The 24,545-nt window shown below is 42.4% G+C and overlaps 2 protein-coding genes across 3 annotated transcripts in view; one reads left to right on the forward strand and one right to left on the reverse strand.

Moving 5' to 3' along the window:
* Positions 1 to 765: 765 nt before the first annotated feature.
* LOC139366779 (motor neuron and pancreas homeobox 1) lies at positions 766 to 2,792 on the reverse strand. The gene is made up of 3 exons (XM_071104484.1): positions 2,318 to 2,792; positions 1,263 to 1,423; positions 766 to 1,053 (listed from the first exon to the last, which is right to left on the reverse strand). Exons 1-3 carry the CDS (start codon positions 2,790 to 2,792, stop codon positions 766 to 768), a joined length of 924 nt encoding a protein of 307 aa, XP_070960585.1.
* An 8,448-nt stretch (positions 2,793 to 11,240) lies between these two features.
* The window catches only part of LOC139367216 (ubiquitin protein ligase E3C), a 51,931-nt gene continuing 38,626 nt past the window's right edge, over positions 11,241 to 24,545 (forward strand). Inside the window, exons 1-12 of one of the 2 annotated variants that reach the window (XM_071105415.1) lie at positions 11,241 to 11,379; positions 11,931 to 12,079; positions 12,372 to 12,425; positions 12,560 to 12,634; positions 12,829 to 12,975; positions 13,088 to 13,203; positions 14,295 to 14,452; positions 14,641 to 14,806; positions 17,375 to 17,595; positions 18,050 to 18,201; positions 18,650 to 18,840; positions 22,458 to 22,511. In XM_071105415.1, the coding sequence (XP_070961516.1) occupies positions 12,011 to 12,079; positions 12,372 to 12,425; positions 12,560 to 12,634; positions 12,829 to 12,975; positions 13,088 to 13,203; positions 14,295 to 14,452; positions 14,641 to 14,806; positions 17,375 to 17,595; positions 18,050 to 18,201; positions 18,650 to 18,840; positions 22,458 to 22,511 (1,403 nt within the window). In that variant the 5' untranslated portion in view covers positions 11,241 to 11,379; positions 11,931 to 12,010. Of the gene's footprint in view, positions 11,380 to 11,697; positions 11,764 to 11,930; positions 12,080 to 12,371; positions 12,426 to 12,559; positions 12,635 to 12,828; positions 12,976 to 13,087; positions 13,204 to 14,294; positions 14,453 to 14,640; positions 14,807 to 17,374; positions 17,596 to 18,049; positions 18,202 to 18,649; positions 18,841 to 22,457; positions 22,512 to 24,545 lie in introns of those variants that run through there. The other variant, XM_071105416.1, reaches the window with a different exon arrangement.

The following is a 24,545-nucleotide window of genomic DNA, read 5'->3' on the forward strand; positions in this document are numbered from 1 at the left end:
TGTTCCTAGGCCGTCATTGAAAATAAGAATGTGTTCTTAACTGACTTGCCTCGTTAAATAAAACATAATGACCTCTAAACTAAGACCAAATTGCCTACAAAATGGGATCATAGTTGGAAACGTGTGTTTAATAGATTCACATTCGTCAGCATTGAAAAACACATTTATTTAATGTCGTCTGTACCATGGGAGACGGTAAACAATAATTTAGCATGCAGACATGTAGACATTTTATAAACACAGTGTACAAAAATAAACGCATAACATTTTTCTGCACGTAAATGGTAGGCCTATATGACGCAATGACATAAGTGTAAAACCACACAATGTTCAAAAACATGACACAAAAGAAAATGCAAAATGTGGCATGTCTGAATTTACAATTGGTCGCCATATCAAAATATTATGATAATAACCCCTATAGTGGAGAACCCATATGATTGTAGTGGACATTAGGGTCCTAAAACAACTGAGTGAAAACATGACATTGTCACATAAAACCATGCAATGTTACAAATAATGTACCTCAATACTACCTTCTAAAACGTCAATCTGACCTTGCTTGCTAGAGCCATTCTGCACACACTGAATCTCAGTCAGGCTTGGATCCTTTAGTGTTTTCCAAATTATTCTCATTTAATTTCTGAATTTCCGGTTAGGTTTTAATGTTTTTATTACTGTAGGCCTACATGCATCTGTAGTTTAAGGAGTGTATAGTTTTTCAAAAATGCACGTTTCCTTGTCCCACGTTTCCTTGTCCCTGTCTCAAGGTTGTGGACTTATATCACTGGTGTGGTTTCTCTCGTCGTCTGAAGAGCAATCCGAGGAGTTGTACAGGAAGTTGCCACCGTCATCATCGTCACTGTCCCTGAAGTCTCTTATTCTGTTACTTTTTGCAGAACCAGTCTTTTGATAATCCGTTTGTTCCTGTCCGTCAGATTTCTCCTGGCCGTTTTTGTTGTTTTTCTTATTCTCTGCCTCCTGCGCGGCTTGCTCTTTGGCCTTCTTGCTCCGTTTCCACTTCATCCGCCTGTTCTGGAACCAAATTTTCACCTGAAAATGAAAATAACAAATATTTATGAGGCAATGTTTTGAAAAAAAAAATGTTATTTAATTATTAATTGGCCGTTTTTGAATACGCGTAAGCGCCGTGCGTAATGGGCACCTCCAGCACCACCTGACTTGACTATATAACATAGTGGTATGTTTTACAATGTCTCTCAAACAAACATGTATTTGTTAGAAATGTAGCTCCTATATACCTGCGTTTCAGTCAGCATCAAGGATGTAGCCACTTCAAAGCGCTTTGGTCGCGACAGATACTTATTCAGTTTGAATTGATGCTCGAGCTCCAGGAGCTGCTGACTTGTGAATGCAGTCCTTGGTCTTCTGCACTTTCCAAGCAAGTTTGATTGGGCCTGAGCTAGAAAACAAAATATAAGTCAATTTATAGTAATAAGGTCAAGAAAAAAGCATGACAACGGGCGTGCATGTTTTTACATTAGGAATATTCACGCATTTGGATGCATTATTCGATAGGCAGTATATAGCAGACGCTATATTAATAATCCTTATATGCCTGCAAAACGGAGGAATAATAGGCATATGGGTCCTAATTGAGATAGGTTTAAATGAAATTGCTATGATATTGGCTTGCAAGATACAATTTTGTAATAAGCAAACTGAAAAACAAACGGTAATAATTTTAGGTTAAAATGGGGAATTTGTTGCTGAATATTAAATGGCGAAAAGCTTGAACTGAAACCGATTTAAATTGAACATATATAGAGACCACATAGCCTTTGGGATAAAAAATGTCTGCGTTTATGCACACTGCCTCCTCAAGAAACAGTACGAGTTCCGGTTCAAAATTGCCAAAATATTGTTAGAGCCAACATCTAACATTGCCATAGAATAAGTACTCAATGAGACCTAAGCTATTTGCCACCTCATTTTGAACAAATCTGTTAAAACGAACAGGAACAAAAAGGCAGTATCTGGTGAGCAAACAGTGTGTCGGCTGTGGGTTTCACACTCTTCTGTCACTTTCCCACTGTCCATTATCTGTCCATTTTAGTTCCTCTCTGAAAACCTATCACCCTCTCTCCTCTCACTCAAACAGCCTTTTTGTCTGGGAACATTTCTTCAAGTCACGGGGCCATAATGTAAAGGCACCAATGGATCAATAATGTAAAACGCATGAATTTACTCGCCACGTGTAAAGCAAAAACAATTTTTTATTAGAAGTCCAAAAATAATGTAAAAGCATAGACGACAAAACGATGAAAAAATAAACAGGTATACTCACAATACTCACAGTTAAAATCGGGCATTTTGGGTAGCATCATTCCCGCTGTGGAGACTCGCAGCCAGTGGTCGAGCTGAAAGGTCCCGGCAGACAGTTTGAGGGAGTCACTGGGATGGTGGTGATGGGACCCATGAGGATATGAATAGGACAGGGCAGGGTGCTGCCCGAGGGAGTAGGTATACATGGGGTGGCCGTAGAGAGCCTGGGGAGGGATCCCTGCGCTACTCTGTGGATGTAATCCAACAATACTGTGGGGACTGTTCAAGAAGCCCGGTTTAGGAATCAAACCACAGGAGGAAATCCTCGGTGGAGACGGAGTCTCAGTCCTTAAAGAGTCGGCATTCAATTCTGAGGCTTGTACACTTCCGGACGATGAAATGGAAGAGGAGGATAAAGAAGTCACAAGCGCAAGCGGAGATGTCTGCACCTTCGGCGGGTCAACAGCGAGAAGCGCATCGATGCGGAAATTTGTAGATTTCTCCATTTGAACCAGTGTCCCCGTCCTTTGCAGACGTTGAACAGTTAGTTGCCTATGAAAACGATGTTGAAGTGTCGTTGTTGTTCCACCTCTCAAAGTTTTGATCTCGGTTAAAGTATGAACGGTGAAACTCCACATGACACTTAATTCCTATTCGGTAGGGGATTGGTTCCACCCATTTGGCATGGAGATGTCCCATTGGTCAATTCAAGACATGTTCACGGTGCGTTTTTTCGGCACATTGCATACCTCTCCAATAAATGAACCGCCCCACTTTGGTTGTTGTTTTTAAATAAGTTTTAAAAAATCGTATTTTCATTATACAAGGAAAATGATCGAAATGTTGCATAAAACGGATACATTTAAGAAAAAAAGTTTGAGAGCTTGTATTGACATTATTTCGAGTTACAGTATGTAACTTTAATTTAATTCCACTGTGAAGACTTCAACGCCTGGTGATTGCAACCATGGGAAACTATTAAAATGTTTCTTTTTTTGTGTGTACATCTTTGTGAAGAGAATCGTTTGCCATTCACCGTAGTGACAGGGCTCGTTATTGTAGACTACAATATATATGTATTTATTTCTGCAAGACAATGGGTGGGCATCGAGGGGCCAGGGGAATCCTAACTTCAGATCCGCGCGCAATTCCAATTTTCGACATTGTCGCATGCATTTCATTAGGCCTACATTTTGCCCCACAACCATGTAGGCCTATTCAATATTTTGGATTTTCATGGTTTATCTAGCCTACGTTTTCGTCATTTTGGTAATGACATACATATTCCCCAAAATATTTTGGATGAGTCCTATACAGTAGCATAATAGTAGCATTTTGTTATGTCTTAAAACGTATGCCTTCATCGCGCCATGCAATACATATTCCTCCTCCCGAAAGTTTAACGTCACAAATGAAAAACTGTGTCTATGCATGACCCGGAGATCTTACGAGCCCAACTGGGAAATCTAGCAAAGAGCCTGCCTTATGCCACTACCCAAACCCGAGAGATCGAAAAGTCCTACATTTTTTGCTCTGTCCCACAATATAAATGTGAAATGTAGGCCTAACTGTCTTGATATCATGGAGTGCATAGCCTCCCGGAACCCTGAAAAAATAAAGGTTATATGATGACTGGAGTTTTTTTTTTTTGTGGTCTGGGAATAACTCAATGCAACACATTTTCATTTTTTAACTCCTTTAATTATATTTGACTTTTCAAAGTGTATTAAATGATAAAATATTTCTAATTAGGGTAAGACCATATATATTTGAAGATTCTGAACTGACCTAGCTGCCCCCTGGATCTATCTATTCCTCTATGTCTCGGCTTGCAGCTGCTAAATACACACCCCGCCTCATGCTGTAGACTTCGTTTTCCAAGAATACATGCAAAACCACGACACATTTTTGAGATTTTAGGCTCTAATGTATGGCAATTATGGAAACGCAATTATGAAAGTGCACTAATTGTCATCAATTGAGACAAAAATGTGTGAAAAATCATACAATTGAGCGCACAAAATATGAAGCATAGATTAGTTAGTTATTTGAGCTATAGGCTCCGTGTAGGCCTATAGCTCTGGGGTGGTTGCCTTTTGGTCTAATAAGCCACTTAAAGTTAATGGAAGAAGAGGTCAAGATGAGAATTATTGACACCCTGTTGCCCTTAACTTGTCTACCAATAAAGCTGATTAGTTTTTGTCAATTCATCAGCTAACCACTCTCTTGGGAACGGCGCAGACGTTTATTTTCTCTGGGGAAATCAACAAGTCACTGGGTAGTTCCAAGTAAAGGATCACCATTTAATTGGAAACCTTGATAATATCATGACCGATTACGGAATAATAGCTGAGTCTTAGATTGATGTGTGGCATCATGTAAAGTGAATCCACGTATGCACCACAAAATTAGAAGGCTTAAACCTGAACCTAAAAGTTAATCAAATAATGGCATTGGGGTTATCTTGATATGACTTTTATCTCGCTCAGGCCTCAGATAATTTTCTCCTTTCGACATTTCGAACATGGATTAATTTGTATTTTTTTATGATGAGCTTTGAGATCCATTAAGAAAACGTTTTGACAGTCCAATTTCGGTAGTTTTGGAATTTATGAACAGCATCTGTGCCTTCTGAATCACTAAAACATCTCGCTTTCATTATTTTCTTAATATCTTAACAGTGCCACACCGTTAGATCTGTGCTTTGTCCCCACCCCCGTTTTAATTTCATTAAGGGGCCACATGAATATTTCTATTAAAGCACCAGTGAAATATGAAGCCATTTACTATTGGCCTGCACCAATCACGGAGATTTATTCCCCTTTTTCATCACATCAACAGGAGGAAAAATTAATATGGCACCCTGAGATGGAAGAGGACCCTAAAACCCCAGTCTTTCATGAAAGGTGTTCATTTGCGCCGTAATTACTTTCACAATTAACTCAAATACAAATCAAAGTGACAAATCGAGATAGTTTATATATTAATTACCCTCGGTAAATGTGTTCATTGTGAAAATGCAATTTAAAGGGGACCTGCACTGTCTCTTCTATTGCAATAAACACATTCAATTAAATTGGCACAAATGACCACTGGCTTGAAATGTATAGGACTGTTTTTAAGCACATTTGTGGCACATAATCATTTTCTCAATGTAATTTGTTGAGGAAGCAGAGCAGGCCTATTTCTTTCCATATAAGACCTTGGACGATAGACTCCATTACTGAATATCATTAGTGGGAAGATTACATTCTGCAAGACCTGTGCATATGCTTTTTGTAGACTGCTGGACCTGAGTAGAGATCTAATTTCTCTGCAACACACGCAATATGTCTAAACGTCCTTCTTGAAATTCAGTATTGCTGGCTAATTTGTTGGAGACGTGCCATCAATTTTGTTTGGCTGCAGAGAACTATTGATCATTTATCTCAATGTCCTTCAGCATGGTGACATAAACCACTCAATATAATGTAACTTGTGCTATAGGCCTATTATAATGCAGATCTTGTTTTATTTTGGAGGAAAATAGCAGTCGTTTTTAAGGTTCACATAAAAAAAGTGACCAATTGCAATGGCCTAATAATTTATTTTGAGTAAAAATCCAATGAATTAAAATTATTCAAAACTTTAAAAGTTTTATTCAAAATTGTTGATAATTTTCTTTCTAAGATAAATATCCATTATTGTTAATAGTGCAACATTATTCAAAATAAATTATTATTAATATTATTATCCATATTGGTGTTATTGTTGTTTAGGCCAATCACATCGTCATAAACAACAAGTAGCCTAGGCCAATCATCAACACCACCATCCACTTCCGTCATTAACCTATAGTCTGCTGGAATTATACCCTTAAAAAGTTATAGGTTTACCTTTCTGTAATCCAACGTGTTTACGGTGAAACTATTTTATTTCATGAACCCAACGAACATCTTAAATTCCATGGAGTGACGGTCAAATCAGTCTGCTTTCGTGTTGTAAAATTTCAACCAAACGAGATGACGCGAGATAGGCCATTCATTCCGCCATGACACGAGACACCGTGATTAACGATCTGAAATGTTATCGAGGGAATCTTCGAAAGTTTGTTTCCAATTGACAATGGAATTGATTCATTGTGCACCTGTCAAAGTGTTAAGAAACCATGTTTATTATTTAATAGAATTACTTTACAGATCTTCGAACCTGGCTATTTTAAGTTATTAGGCCGACGTTCACTTTTTTTTTCTGAAGGAGTGCTATTTGTTTATTTGGTTTTGCAGAAGCAGCAGCTGGGGAACCTGCATGCTAATAAGAAATCTCGCTGTGATTTGTTATTTAATTAATATATTGCCTTCATGGATTTTTAAACACAAGCAAAGAAAATCACAACTAATGGATGTGACAAAACAGGGCGCTATTTAAATATAATAAAGAATAAAGTGCACTTGTGTTCAGCACAATGAATGTTCAATGCCTTCTGCTCAAAAGCAATACATTGATGATGACACAGTTGAGTATGATTAACACTATCACTGTTTAGACTTTTACATCAAGTGTTTTTAAGAAAAAAATATACTAACATTTGCACCCCCTAAAGCGTCTTTTTATCCATTAGCAAACTGCAATGAATTTCCTTGAGGAGCATCCATCACACAAAAACCCGTTTCTCCTTATTTTCTGTCAAGCCTTTCCATTTCGTATTCAGGGGAAATGTAGTAACGTGACATCCCACAGACAGTACATTATGATGATTTATTTTATAAAAAAACACTTCAAACCTGTGTGCTTAAATTGATTAGATTAGATGTAGCTACAACACCATGCAGTCCTTCCATTTTTCAACGCTGAATTAATCTTTGACAGGCCAGAGGTTTATGGTATCTTGAAATGTGTACCTCTAGTCCCGATCTTAAAGTCTTGACTTGGTCCTGAGACAAAAACAAGTTAACATGTATAAGCACAAAATGTGAGGCCATAATGGGTGCCTTTATCCTTTGTCCAGTACTGTGGCAACTCTAAACAGCTAACTTACCACTTGTGATTTGTCCACGTTAAGAAATTGTTCAGCTGTGCAGTGTGAATGTGTTGATAAGTTTTCATGGAAGTGTTTAAGACATAAATTATTGTGGGGGTGAGCAGGTAAACTGAAAACTTGATGTCTGAAATTTCTGCAGATCACTGTAACAATAAAATACTGAAAATATCTTGACAATGATATACTGTATGACTTCTAATTGCACATAAAATGGCACAAATGATTGACCTTCTTTGACTTAATGGAGGGTGGAAAGTGGCTTAAGTATCTCAGGAGAGTTACTGGATTAGCTCTTTATATCTCTTTTCACACAGAAAAAGGATTACATCAATCAATCCTTCTGAACAGAAATGGGAGATTGAGGGAACAGTAGTATTGGTCATCAAAATTGTTAAAAGGTTTTAAAAACAATTCTAATAACTGCAACAGTTGGACAATGGATCCGAACTTTTAGAATTGTAAAAATCCTTCCGATATTGACTGAATTATAGCACAGACAAATAATGAATGGAGGTTAGGGATTCAATTTAATGTAAAACATCACCTTCTTTCTTAGAATACACTCGTATATATTGTGTTTATATTTTGTGTTAAAAGAAAGACAATTATTTGCACAAATACAATGGGGTATGTGCATTATGAAGAAATTAACATAAACAGGTGGAACAGGGCTGTAACCACAAAAAAAGCTTGCTCTATTTAGGACAATGACTGTAGTATATATGAGACTAGCCCTTGATCATGACTCTCAGTTCCATTACACATAAGAGTCATTGGATGAAAACACAACCTGTAATGGGGGAGTTTTGTTTAGAGCACCAAACCCTCAATCTGAACATTAACATGCGTTGCTTGAGGTATGGTTTTGGAAGCATAAGGACCGTCGTATCTTTCATATCAGCAAGAAATGATTGTCAAAAAACAAAAGGTTAAATTGATACACACCTTGTTAGGCTTAGTGTTTCCATATATCCATGTTACAGCGAAAACAGAAGGAAGACCAGCGCTAATTAGCTTTCTAGCATGCTCCAAACACATGTGGGTAAGAATACCTTGGGAAGTGTAGTCTAGTTGGATGGAGGCACCCATAGCTGTATGGATCTATGCAAAACTACTACAGTAAGTAAATCTTTTTTATTGGAAGGATTCTTTCTCGCTGATGAAAGATAAGGGCCATAAGCTTCCAAAGACATATCACAGAAGATCAATCAAATGGTATGTTTGCAGATATATTCAATCACTCCTTATCCCAGTCTGCTGTCCCCACATACTTCAAGATGGCCACCATTGTTCCTGTACCCAAGAAGGCAAAGATAACTGAACTAAATTCCTACCGCCCCGTAGTACTCACTTCTATCATCATGAAGTGCTTTGAGAGACTAGTCAAGGATCATATCACCTCCACCTTACCGGCCACCCTAGACCCACTTCAGTTTGTATACCGCCCCAACAGGTCCACAGACGATGCAATCACCATCACACTGCACACTGCCCTGTGCAATTGGGTCCTGGACTTTCTGTTGGGCCTGTCCCAGGTGGTGAAGGTAGGAAACAACATCTCCACTTCGCTGATCCTCAACACTGGGGCCCCACAAGGGTGCGTGCTCAACCCCCTCCTGTACTCCCTGTTCACCCACGACTGTGTGGCCATTACCAACAACAACGAGACAGCCTACAGGGAGGAGGTGAGGGCAATCGGAGTGTGGTGTCAGGAAAACAACCTCTCACTCAATGTCAACAAAACAAAGGAGAAGATCATGGACTTCAGGAAACAGCAGAAGGAGCACCCCCCTGGCACTCCCCCCCCGGCACTCCCCCATCCACATCGAAGGGACAGCAGTGGTGAAGGTGGAAAATTAAGTTCCTTGGCGTACACATCACAGACCAACTGAAATGGTCCACCCACACAGACAGTGTGGTGAAGAAGGTTCAACAGTGCCTCTTCAACCTCAGGAGGCAAAAGAAATTTGGCTCGTCACCCAAAACCCTGACAAACTTTTACAGATGCACAATCGAGAGCATCCTGTCGGGCTGTATAACAGGCTCTCCAGAGGGTGTTGTGGTCTGCACAACGCATCACCGGGGGCAAACTACCTGCCCTCCATGACACCTACAGTACCTGATGTCACAGGAAGGCCAAAAAGATCATCAAGGACAACAACCACCTAAGCCACTGCCTGTTCACACCGCTACCATCCAGAAGGCGAGGTCAGTACAGGTGCATCAAAGCTGGGACCGAGAGACTCAAGGCCATCAGACTACTAAACAGCAATCACTAGAGGCTGCTGAGTTAGTGACTGGCCACTTTAAAAAATGGATCACTAGACACTTTAAATAATGTCACTTTAATAACGTTTACATATCTTACATTACTCATATCACATGTATATACTGTTTTTATACCATCTGTTGCACCTTGCCTATGCCGCTCAGCCATCGCTCATCCATATATTTATATGTACATATTCTCATTCACCCCTTCAGATTTCTGTGTATTAGGTAGTTGTTGGGAAATTGTTAGATTACTTGTTCGATATTACTGCACTGTCAGAAACTAGAAGCATAAGCATTTCGCTACACTCTCATTAACATCTGCTAACCATGTGCATGTGACCAATAACATTTGATTTGATGACATGATTATTAACACTGTTAAACTTTAAAAACAGCATTGGGATTGTAGTTCACGTGAGGTAGTAGCGGGCAAAGCTAATGGCTGAAAATGGCAGAATGCCGCCTAGAGTTTGAGAGCTAATATGACGCCTACCTACACCTGCGCTGTCGAGACTGCCTCATTAATTTGGTTGTCAAATTATGTTGCATAATTCAACAAGTGTGTCAATAGCAGGATAATCCAGGTGTCATTTTCGTTAGTTGCTTACATTTCAGTGCATCTAATTTGTAAACATTTCAACTGTATTAAATTAAACTTTTTCAATTCCACAAAAAAATGAAAACTCATTAAAATAAAGTTATTTATTTCATATCTTTCTTGTGATGTAAGTGACTAAGCATTCTTATAGACGAGTCCATTTCAACCATTACCAGAGTTTTTGGGCAGGTCATTAAAACGTTTCCGTGGTCAAAACGTTAACGAAAAAACGACAGGCACAAGCAAGAGGAAGAATGAGTCGCAGGAGTAAAATATAAGCAATCAATCCAGCGAGATTTAAGTGCCAAGTAGATTTTTGGACCCCTCCAACACAGGAAATACTATAGATGGGTGAAACATACAGATAGTCAGGTGGGCGGGGCATGCACGTTGCTAATGAACAGCAGCAGTTTCAAGTCCACTCCTAAATAAGACAGCCAGGGTCATATGCACAAGTAATTTCGATAAACCTGTATAATAAAACAATATGTTTAAGGTTTGGATATCTTGACATCTTGTCTTCTTTCCATTCATAAATGTACACTATTAATGCATCTAACATTGTATTCATATTGCATATCACCGACCTATATATATTTTCTCTCTTCTTTAGAGATAGCTGAAGTTGAACTAGGCCTATTGTATACTCTAATGTCTATTGCAGTATAAATAATATTAGCATACTGTATGTCAGTGGTTCCCAACCTTTTTCAATTACTGTACCACCAACTGAATTTTGCTCGGCTCGGGGGACCGCCTCTTGTGCATTTTACCTCATGCATCTCATAAATCTTCTCAAGTACCCCCTGTGGATTGTCGAAGTACCCACAGGGGTCCTAGTACCCCTGGTTAAAGAACCACTGCTGCATGTTGATTTGAATTCGTACCAAATCCATTGAAAATCCACTCTGCTTCCTGTTGCTCCCGGGACCAAGGCACAATTGCACCAGTTGAAGAGGATCCAATGAGAGGACCAAGAATGCCAAACTGAGTTTAGTTGACATTGCATTCAGCTAATAGCATTTGAGCATTGAAACGAGCGTCCAATCGGATTTCATTATTCTGAAGAGGCGGATGTATTCGTTTATGTTGTGTTTCTGGAAAGAAGGGGAGAAGGAGAAAACAATACATGTTTGTTTAATTTAGTATAGCACAAAGTCTTATGTACTTTTTAATTTGTTGGTCATTTCATAAATCAAAGGTAATCAACATACAGTTTCTGCATTTTTTTTGTCCAAACTATGTATTGTGTTATAACAAAGATGTCTAAAGAGGATAGACATGATTAGCTAGATAGCTAACGTTAGTAGCTAGAAAGGCGACCTTCCCCCCGTAAAGTTAGCCAGCTAACGTTTGCTAACTGGCTAGCTATAATGTCAAAAGAGTCATGTACATGTACGCACAAATAAAGTAACCTGGGGATTGTCTGTATGTCTGGTGTGATTGAATTTCTGAAGCAGTGGCAGACACACCACCAACAGCGATGTAGACACAAGCTGCTGAGTCATTAACGTTAGCAAACCTAAGTTATCTATGTTGGGGAATTGTAGCTACAGTAGCTAGGCAGTTCCACAACCAGTGAAAAGTATATATTTTTTCACGTCTCTTCCACTAATATTGTCGATGTGGGAAGTGTAGCTACAATTTCACGTGTCTAACTACACGTTGATAATTTAGCTAGCTAGTTCTATGGCGTCAAATTGTCAGACCGCCAGCCAGCAAATGAATGGCATGTTTTACTTTCTTTTTCAGATTGCTGTAATACCCACTTTGTAAAGTCCTGAATTGAACCAAGTCAAGGATCTTTCATTGATGGTTCGAAAAATCTAACCATGAGCTTCAGCTTTGAGGGAGATTTCAAAACAAGACCCAAGGTATCTCTTGGGGGAGTGTGTAAAAAGGTAAGACCACTATGAGATTTACCTTACCTTCTGTATAGAAATGGCTACTGTGCAATTTCTATAGCTAGCTAGCTTCTTCACTTAATTTTTCTACTAGTCGTGTCAAGCACAGGAGGTTAGTGGCACCTTAATTGGGGAGAATGGGTTTGTGGTAAAGACTGAAGCGGAATCAGTGTAATCGTATCAAACACATTAGTGTCCAGGTATTTGATGCCATTCCATTTGCTCCGTTCCGCCCATTATTAGCAGCCTCCACTGGTGTCAAGTTATGCTAATATACTTTGGCTTTCAGGAGGAAAAAGCATCTCTTCTACACCGGACACAAGAGGAAAGGCGAAAAAGAGAGGTAGTCCTTTGCGTGAAACACACTTGTGATGTAAAATCGTCCTACGTGAACCTGAAATACAAAGTTGGATTGTAAACCAAACATTATTTAATTTCACTGTGTATTTATTTACTCTGTTTTTCAACTTCAATAAGGATGAAAGACGAAGATTGAAGAACGCTATTGTCATTCAGTCCTATATACGAGGATACCATGACCGAAAACAGCAAGTATGTCTACTAACATGAACTAGTTCATTCTTGGGTGTCTATGCCATACCCTTCCACTCTCACTTATCTTGCCAGCAATCCCATTTCCACAGCCTCGTATTGCTGATGGCAATGTGGATAGATACTTCATTGTGTACACTATCAAGTGATCATCCCTATAACTGTCAATGAACTTTGACCCTGCTTTTTTCCAGTATGCCATCCAGAGGGGCAACTTTGACCGCTGCGTCTGCCAGGCACAGTCAGAAGGTGGACCGCCAATGTCCGACGCTGCCAGTCTTAGTCTCCTAACGAGGCAACTCCTTTTTTTCTACAGACAGAGTGAGGATTCACGGAGATTGGTGAGGACCAACATTTTTTGGAAGTGTTGTTACAACTAATTCAAAACTTGTGTAAAATGTGATGTCTTGCGTGTGGGAACCTGACGCAACATCTCTGTCTGTGTCTCTGTAGATATGGATTTCTCAGAACCTAGTGAAACACAATGGGCAGTTTTTGAAGCTGCTGGCAGGGCCCGAGAGACAGACGTGTGTGTTTCAGATCAAGAGGGTCCTGGGCTCCTGCTGCAGGTAATGGGGCCTACACCTATTCTTCAGGAATGCGTTCTGGGGGGAAGTTTCCCCTAGGTATAAATCTTGGATCAACTTCCCCTCCTCCAATGCTAACCTTAACCATTAGTGGGGAAGAAATGTTAAACTGACCCAATATCCATGAATGGTATGGCTGTTGAACAAGTTGAGGGGACTAAAATTACTTGGTGTTACCTTAGATTGTGAACTGTCATGGTCAAAACACATAGATTCAATGGTTGCAAGGATGCTGAGATATCTGTCCGTAATAAAGAGATACTCCGCTTTTTTGACACCACACTCCACAAAGCAAGTTCTGCAGTCTCTAGATTTATCTTATCTTGATTATTGTCCAGTCATATGGTCAAGCGCTGCAAAGAAAGACCTAGTTAAGCTGCAGGTGACCCAGAATAGAGCGGCACATCTTGCTCTTCATTGTAATCAGAGGGCTCATATTAATACTATAAATGACAGTCTTTCTTGGCTAAGAGCTGAGGAAAGACTGACTGCATCACTTCTTGTTTTTATAAGAAACATGAATGCTACAGGAAATACCAAATTGTTTGCATATTCAAATTACAGACAGCACTGACCCACACTCTTAACCCACCAGACATGCCACCTGGGGTCTTTTCGAGTCCCCAGGTCCAGAACAAATTCAAGGAAATGTACAGTATTATACAGAGCCTTGAGTGCATGGAACTCCCTTCCATCTTATATATCGCAAGGGAACAGCAAACCTGCTTTCAAAAAACAAATAAAGCAACCCCTCATGGCACACCGCCTCTCCCCCATATGACCTATTTGTTGTGTGTATGTACTGACATGTATGTGTAATTGATAGATGCGCGCACACACACACACACTACATGTATTTGTTTTATGTATGCAAATTGTAAAGTCTTATGTCTGTAATGTCTTTTTCATTATGTGTCAGACCCCAGTAAGACTAGCTGTTGCCATTGGCTGATGGGGATCCTAATTAATCTATCAGCTTCTATGGGCAACTTCACCCTACCGCCATGAATGCATTGAACAATGAAATAGGGGGTTATTACACCCCTATAACAGTGTTTCTCCATCTTTCCTAGACTTCTGCAGACCTGCAAGGATGACAGTTTGAATGTTGCCGTCCCCATGAGGATGCTGGAGACCTTTTCTGCAGAGAGAACTTATCTTCCTGTCCTTGAAGACATGAATTGTGTAGCGTCGTTAATCGAGCAGATTTTGCACTATATGGTACAGAAAGGTAAGTGTCCTGATGGTTTCACTGCTGTTACAGTGCAAAATAAGTGTTTTGTTTGTTGTTAATGCTCACTTTCAAGCCCCATTGAATTTGACCTCTTGCATCTCTTTCTCTCAATCTCTCTCTTTCACTCACTCACTCACTCACTCACTCACTCACTCACTCACTCACTCACTCACTCACTCACTCAGGATACTACAGGTCACTTTATATTCTAGTGAATCACAAGCTCCCTTCCAGTCTGGAGTACAGCGATGCTCCCTATGGTGCACACGCTATCCCCTTGGCAAGCACACTGCTGGAGCACACGCTGAAGCCCCTGCACTTTACCTACTCCTCCTGCACTACAGGCGCAAGGTATGTTGAGGTCTCCACTAGGTACAGATCTAGGATCAGCTTCCCCTCTTCCAATCAATCCTAACCGTAATCATTAAGGCACGGACAGACCAGTAAGATTGCAGAGTGTCTGCCGACCGAGAGTACTTACCTCTGAACAGAGTACCGGCCGTATACACTTTCAAACCGATTCTACATGTAGAAATGGGCGAAATTGACAGCTGTCAGTTGTCCACTGGCGGGTGGTCCCTGTAGCACACTGCGCCGAAGGCAAGCAGGGAAACGGTGAATGTGCGGCCCCTGACTGTACAGAACGACAATCGGTCTGGTGAGTTTTCTCTTTTATTGGGAAAAATGCTAAACTGACCCAAGATCAGCGTCTATGGGTAGCTTTACCCTACTCCAAGTATAACAGCAGGAGTAGCGTCTGTAAAACCACACCAGAACAGTCAAACGCACACACAAATTAACTGAAGCTGAAGTTAACTAGAACACACACACAGAGTGTCCTGAAGTCTGACCCCCTCAAAGTTGAACCTTCAACACATGAAATCCCCCTCGCACACAAAGCATCCCTGCATCAGCGACTGCTGAGCACGTGGGAAAGAGCAGAGCGAGGGGCTAGGAGCGGAATGCCTTTGTCTGTGGCGTATGCTGTTAAAATTGTCCAGTAAACCGATAATGTAAACTTGGGGCATTTGTTTGTCCTTCGAGTCGGCGGGGACACTGTAATTGATTCACCAACCTGTTTACAACGAGCAATAAAACTGACCCAGAGTCTGAGTACAGAATATCGACTATTTGCTCTCAATTATAAACATTCTTAATGACAAACGAGGGGGGGGGGCATTCTTTTCTTTTTGAAGAATAGCAGGGGACAGGGTGTGAGAAACTTGGGTACACACTCACTCCAACAGCTAATTATCTGACCGGGACCACCAGATGTGAGAGTTACTCGGGTCAAAACAGCTCTGTTTGACAAGACAATATTGGGGCACTCAGAGCTGAAAGGAGACACCCACTCTATCAGTCAAACTCTATTGTCCTTGTTTGGGTAGCCTAATGAGTTTAAAGGATCACCTTTCTTTAGAAACAGACTTTTGGCTCTGTACTGAAAGTGCTCAATCTTCAAGTTGACTGCTGACATTTGTTTGGGATTGTATAAACAGTGTGAACATAATTTTTTGTTGTAAATACATTTTCATATTTTTGATATCTGACCTAGTATTTGAACACTGTATTGTTGAGGACAAGCTTGTAGATAAGCATTTCGCTGTTGTGTCCTGTATACGGCTCGTTCCATGAAATGAGTCCCTTTTGTGGCCATTTGATATTTTAAGTAGAAATGGAAAATTCAATACATTTATTTTTTATTTTTTTATAAAATAAAGACTTAAAGTGCTCACCTTCTGTGACTTCTAGGAACCTACTTATCTTTCTGAAGATTGTTATTCATTCCATGTGATTAGTGATTCATTTTAAGGTTTTAAAAAAAACCTGTCTCTCATTTTAAGGTCAACCCTGTTACTTAAACTGAACCCTCGTTTTAAGATGATGAAACTATTCCTTAAAATTATTATATATTTTTAAATCTTAAGAGATATTGAACATCTAATAGTTAAGTCATAGTGTTAGCAGTTGAGCTCGTTCTACTATTAATGGAAATGTTCTGGTACTGAGCGTGTTGAGTGTAACGCGTCAACTCTGTTACCCATAGACAGGCTAGAAATGTTTGAACAATTTAAACTTTTTTGTGAAGCTTGCATTCAATTGCCCCTTCCTGTTGCACACAATAAGCTTCCATTCCCCCCGTCACAAGGGGATTCATGGCGAATTTAAGGTGATATCGTCAACCCTGTTATGGTCAACCCTGTTACTTTTCAACCCTTTCCATGTTTCGTGTGCTCTTTACAGCAGAATGTTCAGTCTGCTCTTTACGACAGAACATTCAATCTGCTCTTTACGACAGAACATTCAATCTGCTCTTTACGACAGAACATTCAATCTGCTCTTTACAGCAGAACATTCAATCTGCTCTTTACAGCAGAATGTTCAATCTGCTCTTTACGACAGAACATTCAATCTGCTCTTTACGACAGAACATTCAATCGGCTCTTTACGACAGAACATTCAATCTGCTCTTTACAGCAGAATGTTCAATCTGCTCTTTACGCCAGAATGTCCAGTCTGCTCTTTATGACAGAACATTCAATCTGCTCTTTACAGCAGAATGTTCCATGTGCTCTTTACGACAGAATGCTCCATGTGCTCTTTACGACAGAATGCTCCATGTGCTCTTTACGACAGAATGCTCCATGTGCTCTTTACGACAGAATGCTCCATGTGCTCTTTACGACAGAATCTAAAAATTAGGAGAAAATAAATAATCTAGACAGTTCATATGTTTATTTATTTATTAACATATTTGTAAATATCGATTTGTGATCAATTGGCTTAATCTAATGTCATTATCATGTAGTGAACATTTAAAACCAACTTTCCCATTCTACAATGTGGGGAATGTACACAGCTCTACTCCAGGCATTTGTGTAGTGACATTTCTCTCCCTCTCTCTCTTTGGTTCCACAGGCAGTTTGTGTTTGCGGCTTTCACTGAGGAGTTCACCTCGGCGCCTTTCACAGAGCAGATCTTTCATTTCTTTATTCCGGCGTTGTCCGATCCGCGCCTCCACTTCCCCTTCGAGGCCTTCCTGTGCTCCCTGCAGGCCACCGTAGTCTCCTCCGCAGCGGCGCTGAAACGTGCGCCGTGGCTCTTCTACTTTGTCCTCTCGGTCGGGGAGACCTGCCTGGGTAAGTGTCTGCGTCCAAAACAGTACTTCTATTCCCATAGGGCTCTGGTGAAATGTACTGCACTATGTAGATGTATATTTTTTTATTGAACCTTTATTTAACTAGGCAAGTCAGTTAAGAACAAATTCTTATTTACAATGACGGTCAAACCCGGACGACGCTGGGCCAGTTGTGTGCCGCCCTATGGGACTCCCAATCACGGCCGGATGTGATACAGCCCAGATTTGAACCAGGGACTGTGGTGACGCCTCTTGCACTGAGATGCAGTGGCCTTAGACCGCTGCGCTACTCGGGAGCAACAATAGGGTGCCATTTGGGACACAAGCTTAGTGTCCAGCATGTGGGGAATTGTACTCTCGTGTGCAGGCACATTGACACGAGGAGTTGGAGGGAATGGCCCTGAAAAAAAATACATCTATAGGGAGAGGGGTTGTAATGTTGTCTGTGTGCACAGGTTCATTGTCAGAGGAGGGCCTCCAGCTATACCTGCGAGCTCTGCAGGCCCTCCTGCCTCTCCTCCCCGTGTCAGAGAGCACCAGCAGGCCGGAGGTCATCAGTGACTCTGAGGATGAGGAGGACACCAACACCCAGGCTCCGTCCACACAGGTTGCTAGCTCACACACACACACACACACACACACACCACTAATATGTTAATACGGGTAACACCAAAATTCAGGAATGGCACACTGCAGGTCACAGGTAATGCGTATCGTTCAGAATGCCCAGTTACTTTACAGGCAACGTTTTCTAATGAAAACGGCTTACATCTGACCACAGGTATTGCACACACTACAAGCAGACCATAGCCCTATCGACACTACCCCTAGGCACTTCACGATAAACACCCTGGGCCGTATTCATAAAGCGTGTAAGAGTAGGCGTGCTGATCTGGGATTAGGTCTGCCACTGGCCATACGATCTTATTAATTGATTGATTGAAATGGGAAAACTGATCCCAGATCCTGCTGACGCTTTATGAATTCAGGCCCAGCTATAGCCTACTTACTGCAACAACTCCCTCACCTATTGCGTGTGAACACGATGGTTGCAGGACGACAGCTATCGGATATCGGTGCAGATGATCACGGAGGAGTGCGTCCACAAGCTGGACACAAAGCAGCAGACGAACGCGCTGCTCAACCTGGTGTGGAGGGACTCGGCCAGCGAGGAGGTCTTCACCATGATGGCCTCCATCTGCCACACACTCATGGTGCAGCACCGCATGATGGTGCCCAAAGTCAGGTCCGTGTTCTACATCGGATCCAGTTACGTTGTTTTTTTGTCCCAAATGGTACCCTATTCCCTATGTAGTGCACCGCTAGTGCAAAATTATTGCACCATAAGGGGAATAGGGTGCCATTTGGGATTACATGTCTTTACAGTGCTAGAATATCCGCTTATGTTTTGTTTGAATCCTCCCCTGAAGTCGTTTTGAGAACCGTCCTCTCGCTGCGATTGTAGTGAATTTTTCCCATATTTAGTCTTTGTATATATTTTTCTCCCGTTTTAATTGTAATTTTTAACTTCATCATGAAACTGGTGATGAATCAGCGTTTCCGTGTTGTAAGCAACTAATGTGAATAACGAGGAAGAAGCTCAGCCGTTATTGGCGTATACAACCGGCGGAGGAAGCACTCGGGAGGTCAGGGAGGCTCTGAAGCTGTCACTCCTCGATTAGGGTAATTACTCCTGGGATGGCTGATTTTGGGTTGATTGCATTCGGGCAGGATGTGGATGTGAGAGGGGGAGATGGTCGCTGTCGTGGCTGAACGAGGAGGCCACCTTCCTGGGCTTTACGGCACACCCTGCGTGGTCTTTCAACCCTTCTGGTTAATGGTTAGTAGAGCCAATGGAAGACACTACCTGTCTGTACTGTGTGGGGATGAGAGAGTGAATGTGTATCCCAGCGTATTGTCATAACTGACGCGTTGCTTTCACCTTTACAGGGTGTTTAGGGCAAGAGAGTGTTACCTGGGTCGTATCAACTAGAAACCAAACGGAAGCAAACATGCCAGACCGAGGAGGGACTACCTGAATTTGTCCAGTGAGAAAACCCAAGTTTTCGTTGCAAAACGTTCTAAATTGCAAAAAAGGAATAGGACCCTGTCCGATCTCATGCGAAACCTGATTCAGACATCTTTCAAACTCGCACAAAACACAAAATCCCCCCCAAAACTCTACCAGAGAAGATGTGTTGATTTGGTGGAATAGGCATAGAATCCTCCTCCCTAAGTATTTTCTATCATTTTTACAGCTTCCTTTGGTCCAAACGCTTTTACCATAAATCCTGCCTCTCGTCCTCCATCATTATCGGATATCTGTGCAAAATAATTAGCTCACTGAGGAAGATTAATTAGTGACCAAGTAGACGGGATAGCTTTACAAGAGGCTTAGGGGAGCAAATTGCATCCCAGGGCTGATTTACTGCGTTTGAAAAAGAGCTAGTCTGCCTAGCCGGCCCTCCTGCCTCCCGCCCGACGGCCAGCCCAGCGCAATGCCTCGAATAAATGTGTATCTTGTCAAAATGCTCTTACCTCCTTTCTTGCTTTCTTCTGTTCATAAGAGCTCGATTCAGGCCCTGTATGTTCTGTAAGATTTGAGATATAATCTTTAAATTTAAGGCTTTTCAATTCAGGCCTGAATGTTCTGTAAGATAAAAAAAAAAAAAAAGATGTAACATTTTTTTTAGATTAGGTTTGTTTTTTGTTGCTATAATCTTTGTCTTTATGGTTGGTAGGCTAAATGGGTGTAATTTCACTTTAATTGTTTAGTGTTAGGTATTTGGTGTAATTTTACTTTGATTGTTGTTTAGCCCCTGTGGTGGCACTCTGTCACTAACTGATGGTCACTGACAACTGTAAGTGTTAGCAAGTCTCTTTCCTTCATTTGTTTTTGTGCGCTTGCTGTGATTGTGGAGTTTACATGAGATATTGACACTCGGGCAACGAGAACAAAGTCTTTCTGCCACTGGCACTGACTCGCAGGCCCTTATGAATTAGGCCTGAGCTAGTTTTACATAAATAAAGCAGAATTTGAAGCAAATGACTATTTTAGCTCGATTCAATCCGTACTGTAGCGTGATTCGATTCATTTCAGATTGGGCTGACATATGTAGCGTTTGCCGTGAATGCATTCTCCACCAACGTGGGAACATTGCCTTAAAATGTATATTGCGCTGTAGCGCAGCTCTTCAGCGCTACGGATTGAATCATGCCCTTCCTCTTTTGTTTTTCCTAGTTTTCTCTTTTTCTGCGAACATACGTACATTCTTGCATTATGTCAAAATAAAATAATCTGTGTTTTGTCCAAGGTCATTTTTATGGACACACACACACACACACTCATGACCCCTTTTGATGCCTGTGACTTTGTGTATTAGTGCCTTCATTCCGTGATTGAAATGGAGCTTTGGTTTCTAGCAGGCCGTATATCAGGCTGTCAGTCAGCATTTTAGTGCTTTGTTTCCCATTTCAATCAAACACCCGGCTGCGCACTGTAAAGGCCCAGAGCACTATGCTATACCCGGCTCCCCTCCTCTCTTGTACTGACAGATGGGAGGGGCATGGCAGAAACTATTTCTCAAACATAGTAAGAGGTGTCACTCACCCCCCCCCCCCCCCCCCCCCCCCCCCCCCCCCCACTCTGAAGGCTCATTTTAATTTTCAGATATTCTCTGCTGTGCAATGGTGGCCGAGGTATTGTTTGTCCCAAATGGCACCCTATTCCCTTTGTAGTGCACTACTTTTGATCAGAGCCCATAGGGAATAGGGTGACATTTGGGACGCACATTGAGAGATTGGAGGCCGACACCAACGTGTGTTCACGTGAGATTCAATCCACCTCCCGGTCTCCCTCTCTCTGTTCTGTCAATCTTTTACCTCTCATAATGTGAATAGAAGGCAATAGCTTGTTAAGTGGCAGGCATCCTTATAGGTGACAATACCTTTGCCCCTTAGACAGAGGCCCATTATATGCAAGGAGCATTTATTTAGTTTTCAGCTTAATTACTGCATTAATGTTACCTGACATTAACCCTCGGTGTGAAGGACACACAATCTAGCCGGAGCGATTTAAAGGAGGGTACACACACTTTGAACAAAGAGCAGCTTCACACCCAGGTGCCATAGGCCGTTTAGTTAGACCGGCCGGCCGGGGTGTCGGGATGAGGGCCCAGTGGCTGCGTCTCAAATGGCACCCTGTTCCCTACATAGTGCACTACTTTTGACCAGGGCCAATAGGAGGCCGACACGAGGGAATCGGTTGCCATTGGGACGTAGCCAGTGGCTCATTCCCTCCCTCCTTCCCTCCTCAGTGTTATCATGTAATTCAGGGAGAGTGTGGAAGCATGCTTGCGCTCTGGGGTCATTGTGAGGGCCATGCCCCCCCCTCTATTGTGTCCCCTCGTGGCCATTAAGTTAAATGGGGCTCCTCCAGGAAGCCAGAGGGCCTGTTTATGATCCTGGGCCGATCTCCTCCTTGCCAACAACTAGTTTACTAATGGAAGGTGCCTCGCCTAAATAAAGCTTAATGGGTCGTTTAATCTTTTTTTCGTTACGGAAAAGGGAGAGAGGGGACTAAAGAGGGAGAGGAAGGGCCAAGAAAGAAAATTCCTGCGGGATACGCTATGCTGCTGTTCAACAGCTTTTATTTGATATTTTTCCCTCTTTATGTGCGCCCTCTGGTTACTTGGGCAATGTTAACGATATCTGACTTAGAGGGCATCGAGGCAGAGAGCAATGTATATGTTCAGACGTACAAATTGTGTCAACTCTTTTGTCCCATATCTTTGAGACATGCATCTTTATAGATGTTTTGTAAATGTTTGTTTACTTTCTGTCTTTCTATTTTGTCCCCTCCAGGCTTCTGTACAGTTTAGCGTTTAATGCACGTTTCCTGAGACATCTCTGGCACCTGATACTGTCATGTACTGTCATGTTGTCTTGTCTCTGTCCTTTCCCTTCACCCTGTCTCCCTCTGCTGGTCGTGTTAGGTTACCTTTTCTCCCCCGCTTTCCCCCAGCTGTCCCTTGTCTCCTCTAACTACCCATTCACCCCGTTCCCCACCTGTTCCCTTTTTTCCCTCTGATTAGGTCCCTATATCTCTCTCTGTTTCTGTTCCTGTCCTTGTCGGATTCTTGTTTGTTTGTGTCATTCATGCCTGAACCAGACTGTCGTCATGTTTGCTGTAACCTTGTCCTGTCCTGTCGGAATCTGCCGGTCCATCTGAGCCTACCTATGTTTGGTAATTAAAGAAGCTCTGTTTAAGTTGATTCGCTTTTGGGTCCTCATTCACGCACCGTAACAGAAGAATCCGACCAAGAATGGACCCAGCGACTTCGGATCCTCTCCACTCAGCCGTCGAGATCCAGGGAGCGATGCTAGGCAGACACAAGCAGGAATTGTCTGCTGCTCGACATGCCGTTGAGACCCTGGCCACCCAAGTCTCCAACCTCACAGAACAGGTTCACCATCTCCGCCTCGATCCACCGGCCACTTCCAGGGCTTTCGAATCTCCGGAGCCCAGAATCAATAACCCGCCGTGTTACTCTGGGGAGCCCACTGAATGCCGCTCGTTCCTCACCCAGTGTGATATTGTGTTTTCTCTCCAGCCCAACACTTACTCCAGGAGCACTGCTCGTGTCGCCTACGTCATATCTCTCCTTATTGGACGGGCTCGTGAGTGGGGCACGGCAATCTGGGAGGCAAGGGCTGAGTGTACTAACCAGTATCAAGACTTTAAGGAGGAGATGATACGGGTTTTTGATCGATCTGTTTTTGGGGAGGAGGCTTCCAGGGCCCTGTCTTCCCTATGTCAAGGCAATCGATCCATAACAGACTACTCTATTGAGTTTCGCACTCTTGCTGTCTCCAGTGGCTGGAACGAGCCGGCCTTGCTCGCTCGTCTTCTGGAGGGTTTCCGCGCAGAGGTAAAGGATGAGATTCTCTCCCGGGAGGTTCCTTCCAGCGTGGATTCCTTGATTGAACTCGCTATTCGCATTGAGCGACGGGTTGATCTTCGTCACCGAGCTCGTGGAAAGGAGCTCGCGCTCTCCGTCACCTCCCTCTCCGCATCACTACCATCTTCCTCTGCCGGCTCGGGTGCTGAGCCCATGCAGCTGGGAGGTATCCGCATCTCGACTGAGGAGAGGGAACGGAGAATCACCAACCGCCTCTGTCTCTATTGCGGTTCCGCTGGTCATTTTGTCACTTCATGTCCAGTAAAAGGCCAGAGCTCGTCAGTAAGCGGAGGGCTACTGGTGAGCGCTACTACTCCTGTCTCTCCTTCAAGATCCTGCACTACCTTGTCGGTCCATCTACGCTGGACCGGTTCGTCAGCTTCCTGCAGTGCCTTAATAGACTCTGGGGCGGAGGGCTGTTTTATGGACGAGACCTGGGCTCGGGAACATGACATTCCTCTCAGACAGTTAAAGGAGCCCACGGCCTTGTTCGCCCTGGATGGTAGTCCTCTCCCCAGGATTCAGCGTGAGACGCTACCTTTAACCCTCACTGTTTCTGGTAATCATAGTGAAACCATTTCTTTTTTAATTTTTCGTTCACCTTTTACACCTGTTGTTTTGGGCCATCCCTGGCTAGTTTGTCATAATCCTTCCATTAATTGGTCTAGTAATTCAATCCTCTCCTGGAACGTCTCTTGTCATGTGAAATGTTTAATGTCTGCTATCCCTCCTGTTTCCTCTGTCTCTTCTTCACAGGAGGAGCCTGGTGATTTGACAGGGGTGCCGGAGGAATATCACGATCTGCGCACGGTGTTCAGTCGGTCCAGGGCCACCTCTCTTCCTCCACACCGGTCGTATGATTGTAGTATTGATCTCCTTCCGGGAACCACCCCCCCCCGGGGTAGACTATACTCTCTGTCGGCTCCCGAACGTAAGGCTCTCGAAGATTATTTGTCTGTAGCTCTTGACGCCGGTACCATAGTCCCCTCCT

This window comes from Oncorhynchus clarkii, chromosome 15 (genome assembly GCF_045791955.1).
Source record: "Oncorhynchus clarkii lewisi isolate Uvic-CL-2024 chromosome 15, UVic_Ocla_1.0, whole genome shotgun sequence".
NCBI classification, from domain to species: domain Eukaryota; kingdom Metazoa; phylum Chordata; class Actinopteri; order Salmoniformes; family Salmonidae; genus Oncorhynchus; species Oncorhynchus clarkii.